This window comes from Micromys minutus, assembly GCF_963924665.1.
Source record: "Micromys minutus genome assembly, chromosome: 18".
In the NCBI taxonomy this organism is placed as follows: Eukaryota; Metazoa; Chordata; class Mammalia; order Rodentia; family Muridae; genus Micromys; species Micromys minutus.
Window position 1 is genome coordinate 26317747 of NC_137953.1, and position 21502 is coordinate 26339248.

General features: G+C 43.1%; 1 protein-coding gene across 1 annotated transcript in view; it reads right to left on the minus strand.

Annotated features, from left to right (window-relative positions):
* Positions 1-20401, minus strand: part of GARS1 (glycyl-tRNA synthetase 1) — a 39349-nt gene extending 18948 nt beyond the window's left edge. The window contains exons 1-7 of the mRNA XM_080932047.1: positions 20145-20401; positions 11895-11996; positions 10388-10490; positions 8021-8162; positions 6130-6218; positions 5622-5698; positions 3940-4085 (exon numbers count right to left, since the gene is read on the minus strand). Of these exons, the coding sequence (XP_080788173.1) occupies positions 3940-4085; positions 5622-5698; positions 6130-6218; positions 8021-8162; positions 10388-10490; positions 11895-11996; positions 20145-20336 (851 nt within the window). The 5' untranslated portion in view covers positions 20337-20401. The remainder of the gene's footprint in view (positions 1-3939; positions 4086-5621; positions 5699-6129; positions 6219-8020; positions 8163-10387; positions 10491-11894; positions 11997-20144) is intronic.
* Positions 20402-21502: the final 1101 nt, after the last annotated feature.

A 21502-nucleotide genomic window follows, 5' to 3' on the forward strand; every position in this document is an offset into this window, starting at 1 on the left:
CTTCTTTTATGGGGGGGAGGAGTGTTGGTAGGTTTTTTTTTTTTTTTAAGATTTATTTATTATATATAAGTACACTGTAGCTATCTTTGAATATACCAGAAGAGGGCATCAAATCTCATTACAGATGGTTGTGAGCCACCATGTGGTTGCTGGGACTTGAACTCAGGACCTATGTAAGAGCAGTCAGTGCTCTTAACAGATGAACCATCTCTCCAGCCCTACTTGCATTCTTCTACATGCAGCCATTCAGTTTGAGCAGCACTGATTTCTGATTATCTTTCGTCCAGTGTGTGTTTTTGGTTTCTTTGTCAAAAATCAGGGTGTCCATAGGTGTGTGGACTTGTGCCTAGGTCTTCAATTGGATTCCATTGATCAATTTCCTTTTCTGATAGGGGTTGCATTGAATTTGTATAGTGTTTCTGGTAGGATGGTAACTTTTACAGTATTAATCATACTAATCCTTCAACATGTGAGATCTTTCCATCTTCTAGTATCTTCTTCAATGTCTTTCTTCAGTGTCTTAAAGTTTTTAGTATACAAGTCTTTCACCTGGTTGGTTAGTTATCCCAAGACTGGTTTTTTGAGGCTACTGTAAAAGGCACTGCTTCCTTGGTGGTTTCTCAGCATGTTTGTTATTTGTATAAAAAGGCTGTTGACTTTTGTGTACTAACTGTATCCTACTATTTTGTAAAAAGTGTAGAGATTTTCTGGTGAAAGATCCTATGATCTTTTAGGGGCACCAACAATAAAGGCCTTTTGAAAAGGCATATGGAAACTTATTACTGTAGAATCTTCCTTTTAAAAAAGAGTCAACATATAACGGAAGAGACAATAACACCCCAAGTAGACATCTTATGCTACCAGTGTCTGGAATGGGTTATATTTGGTCATTGGCCAAAGGGCCTCATAGAACTCCCCAAATATCACGTTATTGGTTGCTCTCAACCTGACAATAAGGTCATATGCTGAAGACACAACTTACTATGTCATCAAACATGGAGAAATTCCAACTTCCTTCTGACTAACTAGCATTCATGGTACTGGAGGTACCTGCCTGCAAGATACAGCAGTGCATAGTAGTACAAATGTTATGGATAACTAACCACCTTTTAAAAAACCAAACTTAAGGCCCATTTCATGAAATGGAACAATACTTGCTACTACTGAAGTAGCCAAGAGCCGAGACTACACAGGTAATAGGCTTAGGGGAAACTTAATACTATTATTATGCTGAAGAAAGATCAAATTAAATTACTCCTAATGACACACTATCCCTGAACATCAGAGCATTCAACCCACACTAGAGAAGCTTCTTTCAGAGGATGATAATTAACGGGGAGACGCAGGGTTTGGAGCACTCAGTCCTAATTGGTATGGTCTCATTACACCCCTCCGCTTCACAGCTCAGAGATCAGTGTGGGAAAGGAGGTGGGACTCCCAGGAAACAGGATCTCACACAGACAACAGGGCTGATGCACACCTGAACTCAGAGGCCATGGAGCATGCACAGGGTAAGTACAGGTTCAGACCACACGGGGTCCCAGCACTGAGAAGGGGAAGTGGGCAGAGCTCCATCCCTAATCAAGAAGCTATCTGCAACTGATACCCACTAGGAAAAAGACAACTAGTTAGGGAAGTGGGGTGTGTGGGGAGGGTGCGCTTGAGTCTATGTGTTTTTTGTTATTTGTTATATGTGTTATCTCATGATATATTGCTTCGGTTTTCAGAGTACGCTGCTGTCAGGACAATCTGGGAGGGAGGTGTTTAGGGGAGGAAAGAAACATGATCCTAATATATTGTATTTAAAAAGTTTTCTTACTTAACAAAATGTTGCCCTTCTCATGGTCTCCTTCTGCAGCAATAGAAAAGTAACTGAGATAGCCAGTAAAGCCCCTGAACAACCACCACATGGAGGCAAACGCCAAATTGAGTTTCTTTTGAAAATAAGACCTATACCTAAGCATAGCTGGCATACAAGATAATGGTCTGCATTGCGGCCTCACCATACTGCGTTAGTCTCCTCCACCGCTCGCCTCTACCCCTCCTCACCCCACTCTTGTTGGTCCCCTCCCGAGACACACCTCTCACGAACTCTTTTTTACTCTCCCTGCCTATTTCCCTAGATGTTTTCCTCCACCATGGCTTGGTTACTGCTCTAGTGCTGTGAGGAGACACTATGACCAAGATAGTTCATAGAAGAGCATGGGGGCTCGCTTACAGTTTCAGAAGGTACACCCTGACCACCATGGTAGGGAGTGTAGCGTCAGGAGGGCGTGGTGCTGGAGCACTAGCTGAGAATCCTACATCCTCATCTACATGAAACCTCAAATCCCACAGAGAACATGCTTCCTCCAACAGGGACACACCTACACCAAAGGGATCCTTTCAGTTCATCAGCTGGGGACTAAGTATGCAAATCTGTAAGAGTAAAGGGGCGAACTCACCACAACACCACTACAGCCAGTGCCGTCTCTCTAACTTCACAGAAAAGACAGGCTCTGCGCAAAACAGCCACTTAAAAAGTGTTCCCAGAGGCTCACTTCAAAATAGTAAAACAGTTTAAAACCAAGAAAGAGAAACCCTAAGGTTTACTGTCTTTCATTCCAACAAAGCAAAATTCATTTTTATGGCCCTTTCTGGGTTTCATTAAAATACACGTGCAGCTACAGGTTATATTCTAAGTAATGTGTGTAAAACCATGCCATTTCCTGTATGGTTTTATCCTTTCCTATTTCTAAATAGGTAATGCTCTCAGGTTAACTGACTGAATGTCAGACTGAAATGATCTACTTTACTACAATCAGTTTAACCTCTCAAGTCAATGGACAAATAAGTTACTCTTACTTTTAGGTTATTTCCTGAAATGGCCTGTGGGTCTCCGCTGGGGTTTAAAGCAGTGATGAAGCACAATGGACAGAGCTGGGAAGGAAAGGGTTTATTCGGCTCACTCTTCCTTCACACTGTTCCTCACTAAGTCAGGAGCTGATGCAGGAGTGCTGCTCAGTGGTTAGCTCCTCCCACTTTCTTAAGGAACCCAGACAGCACTCCCCATCACTACTTAAGAAAATGCCTTGCAGCTGACCTTACAGAGGCGCTCTCTCAGCCGAGGCTCCCTCTCTTCAGCTAACTCTAGCTTGTGTCAAGCTGGCACAAAACCAGACAGAAAAAACAAGCTGAATGTGGCTAGTTAGGAATACGCTCCATGCCACAACTATGAACCTGAGCTCGGTCACTGGCACCCACTTGGTGGGGAGAATTAACCTAAGAAAGTACCTTTCACTGTTTGAAAATTCCATCATGATACTCATTACTTTGTATGTCAGGCTGAAATATTTAAACTGGGGGGGGGGTCAAGACCCACCTACATGCCATCTATAGACTCACATTGCATTAAGGAGAGAAAAGGAACCACATGTGATGCTATGCCATTAAGTGTCAAGGGAAGTGGATGCAGAGCCACGGAACACTCAGCTCTGCTGACTGCATAAAAGCTTTTAAGAGGGTGGGCTAGACCACACTCTCCTGCATCGTGGCCACCAGTCATGTCTACTTAAGAGAAAATGAAATGATGAAGTTCAATCCTCAGAAACACTGGCTTCTTTTTAAGTGCTAAAAAGCCACACATGACTAGTAATTCTTAGGGACAACATGGCACAGAATACAAACTGCAATGGATGAATTCAATCATTCTAAATATAATTTATATACAATGACATTTAAAAACAAAAAGCAAAAAAAGAAAAAAAAAAAGAAGCTATGAAGCTAACTGGAAGGTGTGATGACCATGGACTTTTGCAAACACAAAACCCTCACCCTCTTTAGCTTATGAATGTGCAGCCTTCCTCCTTGGCCCTGAGTTTTACCTCTTGTCACAGGCAATTTTAATAAGTGTGCTAGATAGACAAAAAAAAAAAAAAAAAAAAGAAAAGCAATACGTACCCAGGCATATTTCCTCCAGGCCCAATGAAGGTCTGGAACATTAAGTTAAAAGGTACTGGAGGGGACAGGTCATTGCCAGTGGTGGGAGATTTTACATTATAGTTCACAAAAAGATCCCCAAGTTCTTGTTGTCCGTAGTTATCAAGCTAAAGGACACATAACGTGGATAATTAGTGCAAACATGACAGAACAAGGCACAAGATCAAGCACTGCCCGCAGCCAAATCCCACCCCTGCTCCTGCCACACTAGTGCAGTCACCAGCCAAACAGAAGTCTCCACTAACAAGGACAAGGTCTGCTTTAGAAAAAAAAGCTTCAGGTCTGAGGCAGGAAGCAAACAAATGAGCCTGCAAGGAAGTTACCAAAGAGTGCTAAGGTGCATCAAGAGACTCGGCAGACATTTCTACAGCTCAAACTCAACCACCAGAAAGTGACAGCTACCACTAACAGAAAGGTGTCACTCCTCTTTAACTTCTAAATCAGAACCAGAATGACACAAAACCACTCAGACAGCTGGGAACTCACTGTGTTCATTTGGGCTTTATGAAAATAATGGCTCATACACTTTTGGATGGATAGTAAGGATCCAACAAATTGGCTAAAACGAGATAGAGGCATGCATCAAAGACGAATTCTCAATTTTCTTTATAGCTGATAAGGGAAGTTTCCCAATTTTCTTTAGTCAAAAGCAACAGCAGAGAACAAAATCATTTTGAAATGCTCATCATCCAATGGGCCGGGGCCATGGTCACAGTGACTGTCCCATGCAGATGACCATAGGTTCAGAAAAGCATTTACCAAATGTCCAAACTCAGGCAAGGGACAAATTACACATCACACACGGCTAGATGGGTAAGCAAGCAAATTAACAAAGTTTTTAATTTAAATGAAGAAGAAAATTCACATGTGATGTTGGAAGGCAAAGCTAATTATCACAGAGAAGAATGTGCATGCTTAAAAGAAAAACAGGCTAAATGTAGCAAAGAGTCTAGCAATTTCCATGAAAGAGAAGCAAAATGCTAAAAGTAAGCATGGTGACAAAGGCTGATGAGGAATTTCAATTCAAAGATTAAAAAGAAAAACAAAACAAACAAAAAACCCAAAGGGGGCTAGGTTCAGTGGGAAAGAGGATTTGCCACCAAGCCTCATCAAACCCAGGGATCTATGTAATGGAAGGAGAGATCCAACCTGACTCCCTATAGCTGTCCTCCGGCCTCCACACTTAGACCACTTGCAGGACCTACCCCTTCCCTCACAGGGTGAGTTAATAAACGTGACAAAGGCAAAACAAACCAGCAAATGTTACAAAGCTCTCTAAGCAGTTTTTAAAAGAGCAATGGAAAGAAATGGGTTTTAGAGCTAGGCATGACAGCTCAATGCTTGTAATCCCAACTACTGAAAGGCTGAGGCAGGAGGCCTCAACTTCAAGTTGGAGGCCAGCTTGGGCTACATCGTGAGGTCTAGACTACTTTGGGCTAGAGAGAGACTTTGACTAAAAAATACAGGAAGAGAAGAAGTTAAGAATACAACTGTTTGACTTCAGCCACAGAAAAAAACTTAAGGTATGCTTCGTGGGACCTAATGACTGACCCTGTGTAAGAGACACTGTAAGTAAATGTGTTCTGCTTAGGCAGAACTGCTGACAGACACAGGTTGTTCTGATGTGTCTCCCAACCTCTCACCTGGGCCAAGACACTCTCCATCTCAGATTTCTTCTCAGCAGAGCACTTCTTATCCGACATCAGTTTCTGTAAGTGAGCTGGAAGAACAGTGCTGGTAAGCAACAGTTTCCAGCAGGGAAAAGGAGGGCACACTCTGAGTCCAGTGCTGGGCAATTACAAAAGATGAAGCTCGTGTTCTAGTGTTTGTTCGCTGACAGTTTTGGAGGGTGGTCTTGATGTTACCTAGGTTTTCTCTTTTGCTGATGATGGAACTCAGGACCCTAAACATGCTAAGCGGTCTACCACTGAGTTACAGTCCCAGCCCATAATAATGTCTTGATCACTTGCTGATTAAAAAAATTATTCTCTGATTATAACTAATCTGTAGGTGACTCTATAACATAATCTTAAAATGTATGTTTAATCTGAATTGTTAAAACTACAAGCCAATTTTTAAAAAGCAATGGAAAACTTGAGAAATAAGTTCCACCTTGTTTTGATTGAGCACCAGAAAGATGCAGATGAATACCTTTCAACAGGTGATCTGCTCGGAAGCACTCTCCGTTCTTCACGTCCTTCACCATGAAGTCAGCAAACTTGTCTACATGGCCAGAGGTCCTAAGTGAACAGGTGAACCCACAAGTGAACACAGGATACCATTTTAGAAGGGACCCCCTATGGAAACTTCTAGTTTCTTTGAAAGTTAGTTACATCAAATGATGTTTTGCCGGAGCACACATGTGAAAGGACAGTTGATGAAGGAGTGTAAATATGACCCCAAGACAGTGGGGGGTGAGCACTGAGCCTTGGATCGGTTTGCTCTGCCTCAATATTCTCTGCTAATGACAGGCAAGGATTGGTTTGCCTTACATAGAGTTGTCGATCAACTTGTGATAACTCCAACATCCAGAGAGCCCAAGACCTGTTCTGAGGTTCCTGCAGCAGCTTTCAGCTTCTGCAGCCTTATTTCAGGCCGGTTGGCGAGCCCGGCGGTTTCTTCGGGATTGAACTATACCACCTGCTGAAAGGACTGGACCAAAGCTGTTGGTTCGTGCCTGTTGTCTGCCTGCCGAGAGGGCTGGTCTGCAGCAGCTTGTTACAGGACTGAACTGCTGCCAAAGACCAAGCTCACCCCCACAGAACTACTTCTGAACAGATCTACTTCCCCCACCTCTGTGGACTGGTGGGCTAGAGGAGAGGTTGAACCCTTATTAAAAGTAGGCTGCAAAAAAAGTATGCCTACAAGTATGTTTACCAGGAGTTTAGATCCATGCATACCAAGCTGAAAACTACAGCTAGAGTGACAAAATATGGCAAACAGAGACACATGCCCTGAGAAAACTCCTCTCTCATCCCCTCTTAAGTACTTCTCTCCAATGGGAAGAGATTGGCTAGATTATATACATTTACAAACTGTCCTAAGGTTATATGACATTTCAGGATAATTCAAGTTTAGCAAAGGCCAAAGTCAACAGGAACTTGATGAGCTAAGAATCATAGCTAATTAGATCCTCACCTATACTGACATTAGTCTTTAGTTACTTACTGTAAGTGGGACAGATAGCTCAATTAATTTATCCAGACCTTACAGACTCATCAATAGCGACACCTCTCATCTTAATTGGCTGTGATTATTAAGAGCATCTCAAAGAAACTAATAATAAAAACTGCCCCCTTCCCAGACAGCTTAAATAGTAATAAGGATAAGACACAAAGGGGTAAGAATTATTCTTGCATGGTTCCAGAAACCCTACCCTACTTGCAATAATCTTGAATGTACACCTCTGCACTGAAACTTTGATACATGCATGGGTGAGATGCCTATTACACTAGCAATTTACACCATGGGATAACCAACGGTGTAGCCACATGTGTAGCTATCCAAACAGATTCAGAAATACTTTAAATCCCTATGATATTGCACTAAACGATGTCACATTCATAAAACAGAACACTATGCTGTCACCAAGAAGATGCTTTTTAAAATTAAAATTATCCATCCACTGTAAGTCTGTATGTGGGTGTGTGTGAAGGTCAGAGGGCAAGCTGCAGGTGTCTGTTCACATTCTATACCATGTGGTGCCAATGAATTAAACTGAGGTTATCAGCTTTAGCACAAATAGTTTAACTGCACAACCATCCCAATGGCTCCAAAAATGCTGATGACAGATTTAACTCCCTAAGTAATGCTCACTTACATTACATGAAAAAAGATGCATGTGTTGGTCATGTTCAGATATACCAGAACATACAGAAGAACGAGAAGACAAACAGCAACTTTAACATGGCCTGTGAGCAGCAGGTATACGTTGCTTTTGTTTGTTTTTCACTAATTTTCTAAATGAGCACAGATAGTTTTTGTAATCAAAAAGTTGACTATTAACTTTTAAAGGACCTCTCCCATCAAAGCAGAACCTCACTTTAAAACTGGCTCAGGTGTGAGCATGGTGCAGTCGATTTCCAGGATCTGCTCTTCTTGGATAAAGTGCTGCCTCCAGGTCTGGATAATATTGTTCTTCAAAGCACATCCCACCGGCCCAAAGTCATACAAACCACTGACACCTGTGAGGAAGAGAAGCAAACATGGGCTTTCCCTGTTACTATGACACACATTTGTTGTCCACAGTGCAAGCCCTCTCCACCAAAGAATACTACTTAGAGCTGGCTGTCCAAGGGAAACCTACAAGCTCCCTCCACTCATGAACTGTGTTGTAATTTCATGGCGGGGTGGCCCCACTTACACTAAGTGAAGCCACTGATGCAGGCAGGATGAAAGGCAGACTGCAATGTATGTGGAGAAGCAGCCCCACAGCAGGGAACAATGACAGAGGGTCAGCACTGCACTTTGATTTACTCTGGGAACTTAGGCTGTGATTGAAACCTCCCGAGGTAAAACATTCAAAGATGTGCTTAGCAAATCCAGGCAAGACACAGTGACAATGTATTATAGGCTGGTTACTTTGAGGATCTGTTTACCAGTAGGCCCTTCCTATAGCACTCAGGAAAAACGTGTGTCATCTTCCTGTGGAAAGAACACCTTCCCTGACCACTGTCCACAGAGAATAAGCCAAGGCCCAGGTATGACAGTGGTCTGTGAGGATGGGCAGCCATGTATCACAACTACAATAGTGCTCTACACACCAAAGGCACTAGCAGGCCTTAAGAAGAATGTACCAATATATACACAGCCACATCGAATGCTAATGTCTGAGCCTGTAATCACTAGCCCTTTAGAGAAAAGAGGCTCCAAGAATTCACAGATGGAGTGAGAGACCCTGACACACTCAGCCTTTTCCCTCCCCTCAGGGCTCAGGGGACCCTGAAAAGAGGCAGAAAGAGTGTCAGACCAGAGGAGAGGGAAAAGGACCAAGAAATCCAGGCCTTTTAAACACAGCAGAAGCAACATCTATATGGACTCAGAGACTGAGGCGCATGCACAGGGCCTGCAAGGGTCTGTACCAGAAAGAAGCAGACACATGTCCCCATTCCAGAAATTCAGTTCTTTCCAAGGGAGTCTCCCTGGGAAAACAAACTACTCCAAAGAGCGAGACACATGCCCAGTAGTAGATGCCAACAGAAAAAGAGCTCAAAGGTCTCTTTGGAGGTTCCTTGTCCCACAATGTCATCCCACGGCTTTGTCTTTAATTCGGTTTTCCTTCTTTCTTTCCACCCTACGGGCCTTCTGTACACGTATTATGGCTTCCAGTTTTGTGTTCTTATGGGATTCCTGAGTGTGAGTATATCTGTGTCTATATCCATTTCTTGGGCTCTTTTCCTTGTTTGTTTCATTCCATTCCAATCTGTTTGTTTTCCTCTCTTATTACATTTTACTTTATTAACCTCTAGATGTCTGTTAGTTTTCCAGGGAAAGACAGAAAGGGGGTGGATGTGGGTGGAAGGGAAAGTAAGGAAGGACTGGGAGAAGCAGAGGGTGGAGACTGTAGTCAGGATGTATTGTATGGGAAACAACCCATTAAAAAAAAAAAAAAAAAAAAAAAAAAAAAAAAAAAAAAAAAAAAAAAAGGCTGATAGTGATGTATACCTTTAATCCCACCTTTAATCCCAGCACTCAGGAGGCAGAAGCAAGCAGACCTCTGAGTTTGAGGCCAGCCTGGTCTACAGAGTTCCAGGACAGGACAACCATGGCTACACAGAGAAACTGTGTCTCAGAATTAAAAAAAAAAAAAAAAAAAAAAAAAACATACACACACACACACACAAAGAAATAAATTTAAAAAGAAGGGGGGTAATCAGCAGACCGGGGAGTACTAAGAGTGGGCATTATGCCAAATATCAACTCTTGAATAACAAAAATGCAAACTACACGACTTCTCTCCTTTATGGGATCTGATACAACTGAATAAACATCAGCTAGCAAGGGAAGCTCTTGACTAAGCATAGTGTGGTTTGGATAAGTTTGGCCCCCATAGATGCACATTTGAATGCTTGGCTCAGAGTGGCAATATTAAGAGGTATGGGCCTTTATTGAAAGTGTGGAGGTGGGCTTGAGGTTTCCTATGCTTAGACTCTGCTCAGCGTAGAGAGACCTTCCTCCTAGCTGCCTGAAGAAGACAGTCTCCTGACTGCCTTCAGATCATGATGTAGAACTCATCTTTTCTAGTACCACGTCTACCTGGATGCTGCCATGCTTCCCACCATGATGATAATGGACTGAAATTCTGAAACTGTAAGCCAGCCCCAGGGAAAAGAGTTGTCTCTTCACAACAATGAAACCCTAACTCAGACACATGGTAAGACACATCACTGTGGCTTCACTCATCCCCTACCTCCATAAATAGCAAAAGCCTGATCGTAGAAAAATCTCCTCTTCAAAGTATCCTCCATTTTGGCTCTATCTACGATGTCATCTTTGGGCTGCAATGCCAGCTCCTAGAAGAGGAAGCAAGAAGAGAGTGAGTGGACAGCTAAGTGGAGCTCCAACACATCTGAGTTTGGTAGGATCTAGTATAAAATGCCGAGAGATAAGATGCTGAGGAGCTGAAGTGGAGGCTTCAGGCTCCACAAACACTTCGGGCAACAGAAAAGAAGCTGTTATAGTTTGGATCTTAAAGTACCTAGTAGCTCACTGTTGAAGGCTCACTTGCTCTCCGTTGACAGTGTGGCTGGAAGTGGTGGAAACAGAGATGCTCTCACTCTCTCGAGGCAACAGTGCTCCTTCCCATGCCATTTGCACCACAGGGCTGAGCAAACAGGCTGAATACAGACAATAACCCAACACCCTAGCCAAATAAGCCTTGGATTCCTCTCAGGTGTGCCACTCACAGCAATGGGAAGCTGAATACCGCAGACACTTCTACTTGTATAGCAAAGACTATGATTACTAAGGATTGGAGAAACTGCATGGTGGCCCACATCTACAATCCCAGAATTGAGTTATTGAACCAGAAGGAGTTTAAGCTACAGTAAGTCTTGATGTCAAGAAAACAAAAGACAGACAGGCCTACTATACTTCCTCAAATGCAAATGTTGTGGAACAATTTAAGCAAGATCTCAGTTTTTAACGTTAGTGACATATATATAACTCAGATTCAAGGCTCAGAAGACAGGTAAGTGCTTGTTGACTAATACAGAGGCCTGAATTCAGCAGTACCCCAACACCCATGTAAAAGCAGTGTGGTGCTATGATAGATAGAGTCAGAGGATCCCAGAAGCTCACTGGCTAGCTAGTCTTGCCAAACTGATGAACTCCAGAGTCAGAGAGACACTTGTCTCAAAAAATAAAAGGGATAGCAAGAAGGAAACCGACAGGGACCTCTGGCACACATGCACTGACACAAACAGCCCTCCCCCAATCCAAAACAAAACAAACTGACCTCTCAGATTATTTAAATTTAATGATAGTTGGTTTACAACTTGAAAAAGTCTGGGATTAGATATAAGACAGATTATAATAAAACTATTAAATCTAAACCCAGGCGAATTCTTAAAGAGGAGCAAGCACAGTGTCTTCTGGGAAATTCACATATTTCATTATGACTAGGATTTGGGGGACAGTGAAATGTGGGTTCAAGTAGTGGGGAAGCTTCAGAAGAAAAGTGTCATTGCAAGCTCCACTTCGTTCTTGAAGTACTAGGAGTCAAACCCAGGACCTAATGTGTTAGGCCAATGCTCCACCACTAAGCTACACAGCCTTGAGCTGCTCTGGAAAGAGCAAAAAACAGTGACCACATGGCACTTGTTCAGAAAGCTTTCAAGATCTTTCCTACCTGCAGAGATCAAAGAGGAACAAGCCTACACCTACTGATGTTTCTGTCTTAGAATCCTGGGACTTACCTTTGCTTCCAGAACCCTCTTTCGGGCCTTGAGCTCAGCTACTGCTCTGTCCACATCCACTTGTGGGGCCTTATCTTCTTTTAACTTCCGTACAAAGTCTCCCTGGACAACAAACAAGCTACAATCAGGATTGGTTTCAGAAATCAGGAAACACTAGAACTCTATTTTCAAACATGTATTTAAAACGTATCTGTACACAAATAACAACTTTACATGTTTATTCTGTAAAAGTCTACAAGAAGTATGAATGACTAAAGGCTTTGTCCACAGCAAGCACAGTCCAGAAGAATAGAAATAAGTGTGTTCATATGGTGAGTTTCTGGGGCGAGAACAGAGCTCACCTAGAAATAGACTTTTTAAGAGGCAAAATTTGGGAAGATGGTTGACTATAAAATGTCACCAGTTAACAAATCAGCACAAGAAAATCCCAACATACGTACATAAGATGCCACACCCAGACAAACCACAGTAAAAGAGTCTGGGGTTAAAGACTCTGCTTTCATTTCTACCAGCTAAACTGTGAAACCTGGAACAAACTGAAAGTGTCTCTGGACTCCTGAGTATAGTAAAGCTCTGCATACTGGGCTGTTACAGAACACCAAGTATTGCAACAGCACCCCACAGTGTCTGTGCAGAATGGCTGGCAGCGATGTTCTGGCTGTGGCCACAGTGCTTCAAAGCAAATCTGTCTCACACTGAACGGTTTTCTCCACCTCTCAGGAAACATCATGCTATGCTTCTTTAGCTCCAACACCTGGCCGATTTCCCTTCCCTATCCAACCTCTCCCCTCACACTAGATGTCAGCTTGTCCCATCTCAAACCATCTAACACTAACATGAAACTGCTCTCAAATAACCTGAACTTATGCTATTCTCATGTTTAATCTTTACTTTCTGAACACAAGCCATCCTTAGCTTAGTAATTGTCTCGACTTTGTGCTCAGTATCCATCTTCCTACCACTGTGTTTCTCTGAGCTTAGCCACTGCCTACCATATTTCCAAGCACTCCAACCGGGCTGCCACCAAAGCTCTCTCGGGTAGAAGCTTGTCCACAGGGATGAGATGGCAGCCATATTTTCTTAACTTTCTTCCCTCCTGAGATGCTAGGCCCTGGAGGGATCCTGAGCACATTCTCCTCTGGCTGTCATCTCTTTCCAAGTCCCCAGTCCTCCTTTCATTCAGGACAGTCTCTTCCAGAACCAATGTTCTCTAAAACATCCCAGTCAGGAAGTATAAACAAAATAAGAACCAACAACACACACCAGAACTGAACACCAGCTGTCTGTCCCTCAGAACCTCCTAGCACATTTTCCAAGAGTGAGCACAGTAAAATGTGACATTAAGACTATACCTTATGTTGTGGGTAATTTTTATAAAGTATTCGTTGGCTGAGAAAGTTGTTCAACATTTAGAAAATACAAAGCATTACCAATGGCAAAGCTGCTGGTATCTAAGCGACCAACACATTATGCCTTTACCAATGCACATGTACAGCAACTGCAGCAGGGTAAATCTGGGCATTGGCTTAATCATCTACTTCATTACAGCTCCCAGGAGCAGACACAGAATTTACACGCTGAAATACACAGTACTTGTATTAATTAATTCCTTTTCTATTTCTTCATATAGTTCTATTTGTACACACACTTTTTATTTAGTTGAGCTGGGCATGGTGGTTGTCTTAGTCAGGGTTTCTATTCCTACATAAACATCATGACCAAAAAGCAAGTTGTGGAGGGAAGGGTTTACTCAGCTTATACTTCCATATTGCTGCTGTTCATCACCAGAGGAAGTCAGGACTGGAACTGAAGCAGGTCAGGATACAGGAGCTGATGCAGAGGTCATGGGGGGGATGGTACTGGTTTGTTTCTCCTGGCTTGCTCAGCTTGTTTTCTTATAGAACCCAGGACCACCAGCCCAGGGATGGCTCCACCCACAATGGGCTGGGCCCTCCCCCTTGATCACTAATAGAGAAAATACCTTACAGATGGATCTCATGGAGGCATTTCCTCAAGGGAGGATCCTTTCTCTGTGCTAACTCCAGCTTGTGTCAAGTTGACACAAAACCAGCCAGTACAGTGGTGCTCAGCAGCGCTTCAAGTTCTACGATCTACACAGAAACCCTACCTTAAGCAGATTACATAACTAATGACATTCTGTCTAAGTTTCCCTAGAACAATAAGGAATTTTGGCATACTTGATGTAAAAAGGAGGCATCGTTTGACATTGTGGAGAGCCATGCTATCAGCCTCTCCCCCCTCTGTCACACTCAGCTTCTATTCTGTCTCCAGCTACACCAATGTTCCAGGGACCCTCTAACTTCATCTCATCTGCCTCAGAATACCTGTGATCTAAAAGTGGATGTTCTGGCTTGTTTAACTTACTTAGACGCATGTCCAGAAAGGCCTTCAGACACGGCCATTATAACACTCAGGTGTCTACTGGCTGATACCATGAGCCTAGCACGCCAAGCCCCCAGCACTCAGTACTAGCTACTGATCCACTCTCTACTCTTTGGAGGACTCTACCTCCAGTTAGAACACCCATCTCATGTGCTTTCTGATGAGGAAATGAAGCCTGTTTAAGCCTTTGTTCAGAAGAGGTGGCAAGAGGAAGCAACTAGGTGAGTCCTCTTTAAAATCTCCCCGGTGTGCTAAGTATGGGATCCCATACATTTCCTCCTGGAATTTCTCACCAGGCACTGGCAAGCCATACCATAGGTAAATGAGTAGGAAGAACTTAAAGTGCACCATCCCAAGTCACTTTTGGTCTTTTAAGGCATGGGTATTCAATGGCTGGCCTTCACATAAGAGTTCTGTGAGGGTGAGGTTTCCTACTGTTGAGGTCACCGTCTTTCCAGGCCAGCAAAGAAAAGTCACATTTATTCTGAGTAATATAGAGTAATTAAATTCTCAATTTATAGTGATCTGTTTTTAAACCAAAAGAATCATAGAGATGCCTTAGACTCAAGGATTCCTACTAGCTAACTATTTTTCTTCAGCACCCAACCTCATCTGGGGGCTTCTGTGTGTACAGCGGATGAAACTGGCCTGACTTAATAATCAAGAGCTAAACCAGAAGCCCTGTCCCCAGGTGGAAGCTTACAACACACACACACACACACACACACACACACACGAATGCTCAGTGTGGCATGGGTGAAACGGCTAACTTCATTCTTACTGACGTTTTTTTGGGAGACACTCAAGTCCTATCAGCAGCCCAAGGAAACCATTTCCCCACTGCTAGAGAGGACCTGGCTTCACATGTGTGGCTAGCAGGTTCTTGCTAAGGTTAATGAGTCCATCTTAGATTCCCAAATGTTTTGTAACTACTAAAAGAACTTCATAAACTTTTCATTTGCCCTTTGTAGGTTAAGCAAGAAGTTTAAGTCACTCTTGATTCAGAAAATCAAAGCCAAGAAACACCCAAGGCTCCTCATGCTGTTTCCCCACAACTAAGAAGCAGGTTTCAGGGTCCCCCACCCATTAGTGACAGAGCCAAGAAGAAAAATTTTATAAGGTCTTTCTGTCACCTTCTCAAATTTATAAGACATTAATTTTCATGCAAGGGTTCACAATGCTATCAGACTAAGAATCTAAGAAAACACATAAGCTCCAGGCCTGCAGTAGCTTAGGAACCTGTGTTCCACTGGTGGGCTGTCCACACGGATGCACTTAGAGTGTACTGTGTGCTAGGGGCAGGAAGTGCAACACTCAACATGAACTCATTGTCAGGTTTAAAACAATATTGTTTCTGTACAATAGATAAAAATGTTCGGCTACTGAAGGCTAGATAATCACTTGCCTAAAGTCACCAGCAATGAAAGCAAAGTCACAATCTCAACTTTGGAAATGTAGCTTCCAAGACTGCATTCTGAATGACAAGGCTATACTGCTACCAGTTTAATCCTTAAAACACACATACACACATAGGGGAGGGCAGGGGTATTTAAAAAAAAAAAAAAAAAAGGCCTACTTAGCAACTCTTAGACTAACAATTACTTAAGTTCTTTCTACCTTAGCCTTTAAAAAAAAATTCCACTTCAACTACTCTGTTGGAGCTTCAAGCCACACCCACACCCTTAAGTCCAGAGAGTGACACCAAAACCTCATTAAACTGTTCCACCAGCACCTATAACCTCTAGAACAGGTCAGTCACCTCCAAAGATCCTGCCTGTACCAACAAGTATGAAGATCTACATGACGGCAACCATATAACCCTGAATCACTGTTTAGACAGAATCCTTCCTTTCTTTTTTGTTTTGGGTTTGTTTGTTTGTTTGTTGTCTGCCCCCGCCCCCCACACACACACCTAATAAAGGGTCCACGTGTAGCCTCGGCTGTCCTGGAACTTGTTCTGTGGACCAGAGATCCACCTGCCCCGGTGCTGGCATTAAAGGTGTGGCCCGCCATGCCTAGTTTTTGTTTCTGATTGTGCACCCTTGGGTTACCAAGCAAGGGTGGCGGTGAATGTCAGACAGAGTACAGTGGACAGAGTGGGGGAAGGGGGATGTGAAGACAGCACTGCAAACCTAAGACACAACTTCTTGTGGACTCAGGGCCCCCCTGGGTATCCTCAGGAGCAGGGTTCCTGGAACCATCTGTGCACCTTTCTAGCTCTGTAATTATACAGACGTGGATGCCGAAGGTCGAACTCAGATTCTCGTGACTGCATAGCAAGCTCACTACTGACTGAGCCATCGCTCCATCCTTAGGCTCCTCTTTAACCATCAAGTCACCGAGAATAAGAGCTTTTCTGTGAGCTATTGCTCAACAGCCAGGTCCTGACTTAAGCTTTAACTTACACATTTTCAGCTCCGTGAAACCGTGCTTTAAATTTTGAGCTTCTACTGTTTCCGAGACCTCAGATGTACAGAATACTCCTGTGAGGCCGGCAGCTGGAGCGCCCAGTCGGAATGGTCAGAAGGGTAAACAGACACTCCACAACCATCGGCTGTTCTTAGGTAAGTTAGGTGTTGTTATCAGGCAGTTTCAACTTACACTATCTACAATACACAAAGAGTTTACCAAGCTGCATTGTGGGTAGAGGAATATCTGTATTGCAAAACAAGATGGAAAAACCCACTATAACATGATCATTCTGTAAATAGTTATTCTCTAAAGTAAAATAAAGCTTTATGACGATTTGCTAATCTCTTAACTTCTAATTTATCAGACAGATTACCATATATGTTATATATTATCATGTATGGTATATATACCATAAGTATTTCAAAATACTTTTGGGGTCAAGCCTTAAAGAAATCATACACATTGGAGTTCTAAGTTTTTTCAGGCAAGTGTGCAAATTCTTTGATCAAAGAATTTCTGGCAGCGGTAGTTTCTTACAAGCGATTTCAAAAGGCCCAGTGAGATGGCTCAGCCAGTAAGACACAGGCTGACAAGCTTGACAGCTTAAGTTTGATTCCCTGAGACACCACGGTGGAAGGAGAGAACATATTCCTGCAAAACTTCCACATACAGTAGCATTAAAAAAAAGAAAAATGATATCCTTAAGATTGTCTTTTGAACTCCAAATGAGTGTGTGGTATGCATGTGTACACACAAAAAATAAATAAAGTATATAAAAATATTAGTCAAGTAATTTCAAAGGACTGGAGACAGCGCCATGGTGTATGCTTGCCTAGCATGCAAAGAGCTCAGAGTTCAATCTCAGCCCCTCTGGAGGTGCAAGTTCACGGTCATCCTCCACTACATGCTTCGTTTGAGGACAGCTTGGGATGCAAAAAGCCCTGTCTCTGAGGAAAGGATCTCAAGTTTGAGGCCACAAAGTAGGACCTATCTCAAATCAAAACAGAAGTTATTTCTAACTCAGAAACCACAGCACTGAACTTTTTTATACTGGGTTATAAAAACCCAGGAATATGTTTTAGGACTCTGAAAAATTTTTTTACTAATGCCTGTTTTCATCACACTGTGTCTTGGTCATTTGGAGTCTCATTTATCAAATATACTTATTTAAAAAAAAAACTTGTGATGTTTAGTCTTATGAACTCTTAAGTCTTATGAACGTCAGGAAAGTACCACTGGTTGTTTGCAGTCTCATTGTGTAATCAGCCTACCACAGGCTTCCATGTATAATAAAGTAATTAATATTGTGCAAGTGTAAAACACATCTGTTATAAAAGCAGTGTTTGGAAAATAAGAAATTATTAAAAATGGTTACAAATCCTAGTTAATTCCCTTTTCCCATGTCCCACCCTTTAGCTTTAGTTAGCTAAAGGGTACTACCTTGTCATTGAAAGATTTTTTAGAAAATGTGTTTAATTCTTTTAATACACTCAGTACTAAAATGTCTGTATGTCTTATTAAGTGCAGTAAGTTCTATTGGGTACAGAGACAAGTGTGATCAAAGATGGAGAGGACCTCTACCCTGTATCTCTTAAGCTGGATGATTTCTCTCTCTCTTCTCTTATGCTTTATACAGGTGTTGAATTTCTTTAACTTTTATTGTGTGTACTGAAAACTACATATGTATTATTCTGATTAGTTGCTCTAGTTTACTACCAATAAAAGTCCTGTTAATCACAAAAAAAATTAAAAAAAAATTCTTTGCTAATATCACTACTCATCTCATAAAAAAAAAAAAACAAAAAACAAAACAAAAAAAAACAAAAAAAAAAAAAAAAAAAACCTCTTGAAGCACTGTGAACCTGTCAAGCTCAGACTTAACAGAAACTAGTTTTCCAAAGTTTTAGTTTTGTGAAAGCTTGAATTTTATTTGGGGTAACAACTACTGGTAACACCATCCAAAATACATGCCACTGTTAAGAACAATCCTTTAATAACTTCCAAATGAAACTCAAGTCTTCAGCTGCACAAGCTTCACAACGAAAATTTGTGAATTGGACAGACTGTACTCCATTTTCCTATACATGTCCAAGAAGAAAAAAATTAACTAGATGATCTTTAAACTCCAGTGACACTGGACTCAGTATGACTCAAAATCTCCAGGCAATTAATCAATGTATATGTACTTCTGGAATATTAGAAAAATACAAACTAACTTATATAAATTAATTCAATTATTCATAAAATATCCCAAAATTAAAAAAAACTATCAAACAAACACACAAAAACAAAAGAACAAGCCAAAACAAACAACTTATCAAAGGACACAAATGTCACACAAGTAGTACAAGAAAGCTCTTCACAATCCATGCGTCCTGGAGTTAACTAGATCCAGTCTTACTACAGATGGATACTATGTACTGCAGTTCCAAGCTAACGTGGCAGAGGGAGGGGTTTGCAGTGTGTGCTTTTCTCCCCCAAAATTAGATGTATTGTACTAAATAAAGGAGATTTTAAGTTACAACACAAAACCAAAATTATCATACTTAATTTTACGTGGGGACTGGAAGGTGGATGGAAGACTGAATGTACAGAACATACAATTTAAAAAAAAAAAATGAAGCCCACGGTGAAATTCAAAATGAAAGCCTATTAACTGAATCGGGCTCAAACTAGAGCAAAGTGGCAGAATTCCTCGAAGCTGCAGCAGCTTAGCGCCATTGAATTATCCCTAAAACAGGATTCCACCGTCCTTAGCTAGACAAACGATTGCATCAGGCGCCAGAGCAGGAACAACCCGACTGGTGTTTACGTATAGTAGGTCACGGATGCCGGGCCCTACTGAAAGCTCTGGCTCTTTCATCCGAAATACTTTTCTCCTTTCCCTCTCTTAAGTCTGATCACCACCACTCAGGGCTACAGTAAAAAGGAGGTCTGTATTATATCCCTAGATTCTCCAGCTAAGAAATCTCCCTTCCCTTCCTCAAAATGACATTTTCAGGTGTTCCACCCTAAGAATGGATGACTTCACTGGGTGGCTTAGTCAGTCCATCTACAATTTTAGTTCCAGACACCCTCTTCAGAAGGCAGAAAGATGACAAGAAGGGGATCATAAATTCGCATCAGGATTGGCGAGTAGGGGGTTCGACACCTTTCGACCACATCTTTTAAGCCAATGCTGAGGCTTAATACAGAATCAAGATGAAGAGAAGGGGACGCTTCTCAAAGCATCCCCAAGACTAAAGAAAAGAAGCGCGCGGCATCAGCTTGCTGCAGAACCACCGGGCTGCTCAAAGAGGAAGGCGAAGCCTACGGCTGGATTCCGGGTATGCAGGGAGGGCACGAGGCCCAAGTATCACGGGTGCCGACGCAGCGCGTGGACAGGGAAAGCTCGGGTGGGGGGAGCCGCGCGCGGATGCGGGCGAGGCTCGGTACCTGCTGGCGCACGGCTAGCCGCAGTGGGGCCAGCAGCTCCTCGGTGCTGTCCATGCTGCTCCGGGAGGCGGCGGGCTGCGCGGGAGCGCTGAGGAGCCGCTGAGACGCGGGCGCTGCGACCACTCGGGGCGGCGACAGTAGCGGCAGCGCGGCGCGGGTGGCTCTGAGCAGCGTGGGGAGCAGACAGGGCATGAGCACGCCGCCTAGGCGGTGCGCAGGGCGGCTACGGAAGCGGCGCGCGGCCCGCCCGGTGCATGATGAAATAGCGCAGCCAGGCCGCAGGCGCGCGCAGCCGCACTTCCCGCAGGCGCGCGCAGCCGCCGCGTCCGCAACCGCAGATTCGGCACAGAACCCGGAAGGGCATCTGCTTGCTCCAGAACGTGTGAGGACACTCAAGACAAATGCACAGAGGGACATGGCTTCTGAGCGTGAAGACCTAACGAAGGTGCCACAGCACCTTCAGATCATAGACTTCTCCATTGTCCCAGACGCTCGAATCGCCCCACTGGAACACACACACTTCTGTTTCTTCCTTAGCCCACTGCTTAGAAGAGTACGTATAAAGTCATGAAATAGGGATCTAGAGTTTGTATAAAGCGGGGCATGGTGATGCGCATCTGTAATCCCAGCGCTTGGGAAGGAAAGGCAGGAGAATCGTGAGTTCAAGACCAGCCTAAGATACACAGTGAGCCCCCGTCTTTAAGAAACAAACAAAAAAAAAAAAAAAAAAAAATTCCTCAAGCTCCAATGTTCCTCAGACTGTTAATAGGAATCTGGGTTGCGGTTCTTCTCAGGGTGTGACAGTTAATTTGAAAGACAAGGTATGGAGGCAAGGGAAGGTGACTTTACTTGGGAAACCAGCTCGTGAAGAAGCCAAAGGAACTCTTCCCTCAAAGTTCTTGCAGAAAAGCTGATTTAGGAGATATTGTATAGGTCGGATGCTCCCAAATTTGTGGACACTTCATAGCCAGTCAGCCGGATGGTGGGCCAAATGAAGTACATCTTCCTATTGTCCTTGTGCTATTGTTATTGGTTAGCTCTTTTTTTACACAATGGACAGCCTAGAAGGCAATGAAGCTAGCCCAAGGCCCTCTTTCAGAAAGCCAAACTCCAGTGAGAGAGCACAAGTTCTCAACTCCCAAAAATCTTCAGTGCTGGTTTTTAGGATTAAGAACCAGGCACAATGTGCTTACTAGTTGTATTGGCTGGTTCTGTGTCAACTTAACACAAGCTGGAGCTAACAAAGAGAAAGGAGCCTCCCTTGAGGAAATGCCATCATGAGATCCATCTGTAAAGGCATTTTCTCAACTAGTGATCAAGAGGGGAAGGCCCAGCCCATTGTGGGTGGTGCCATCTGT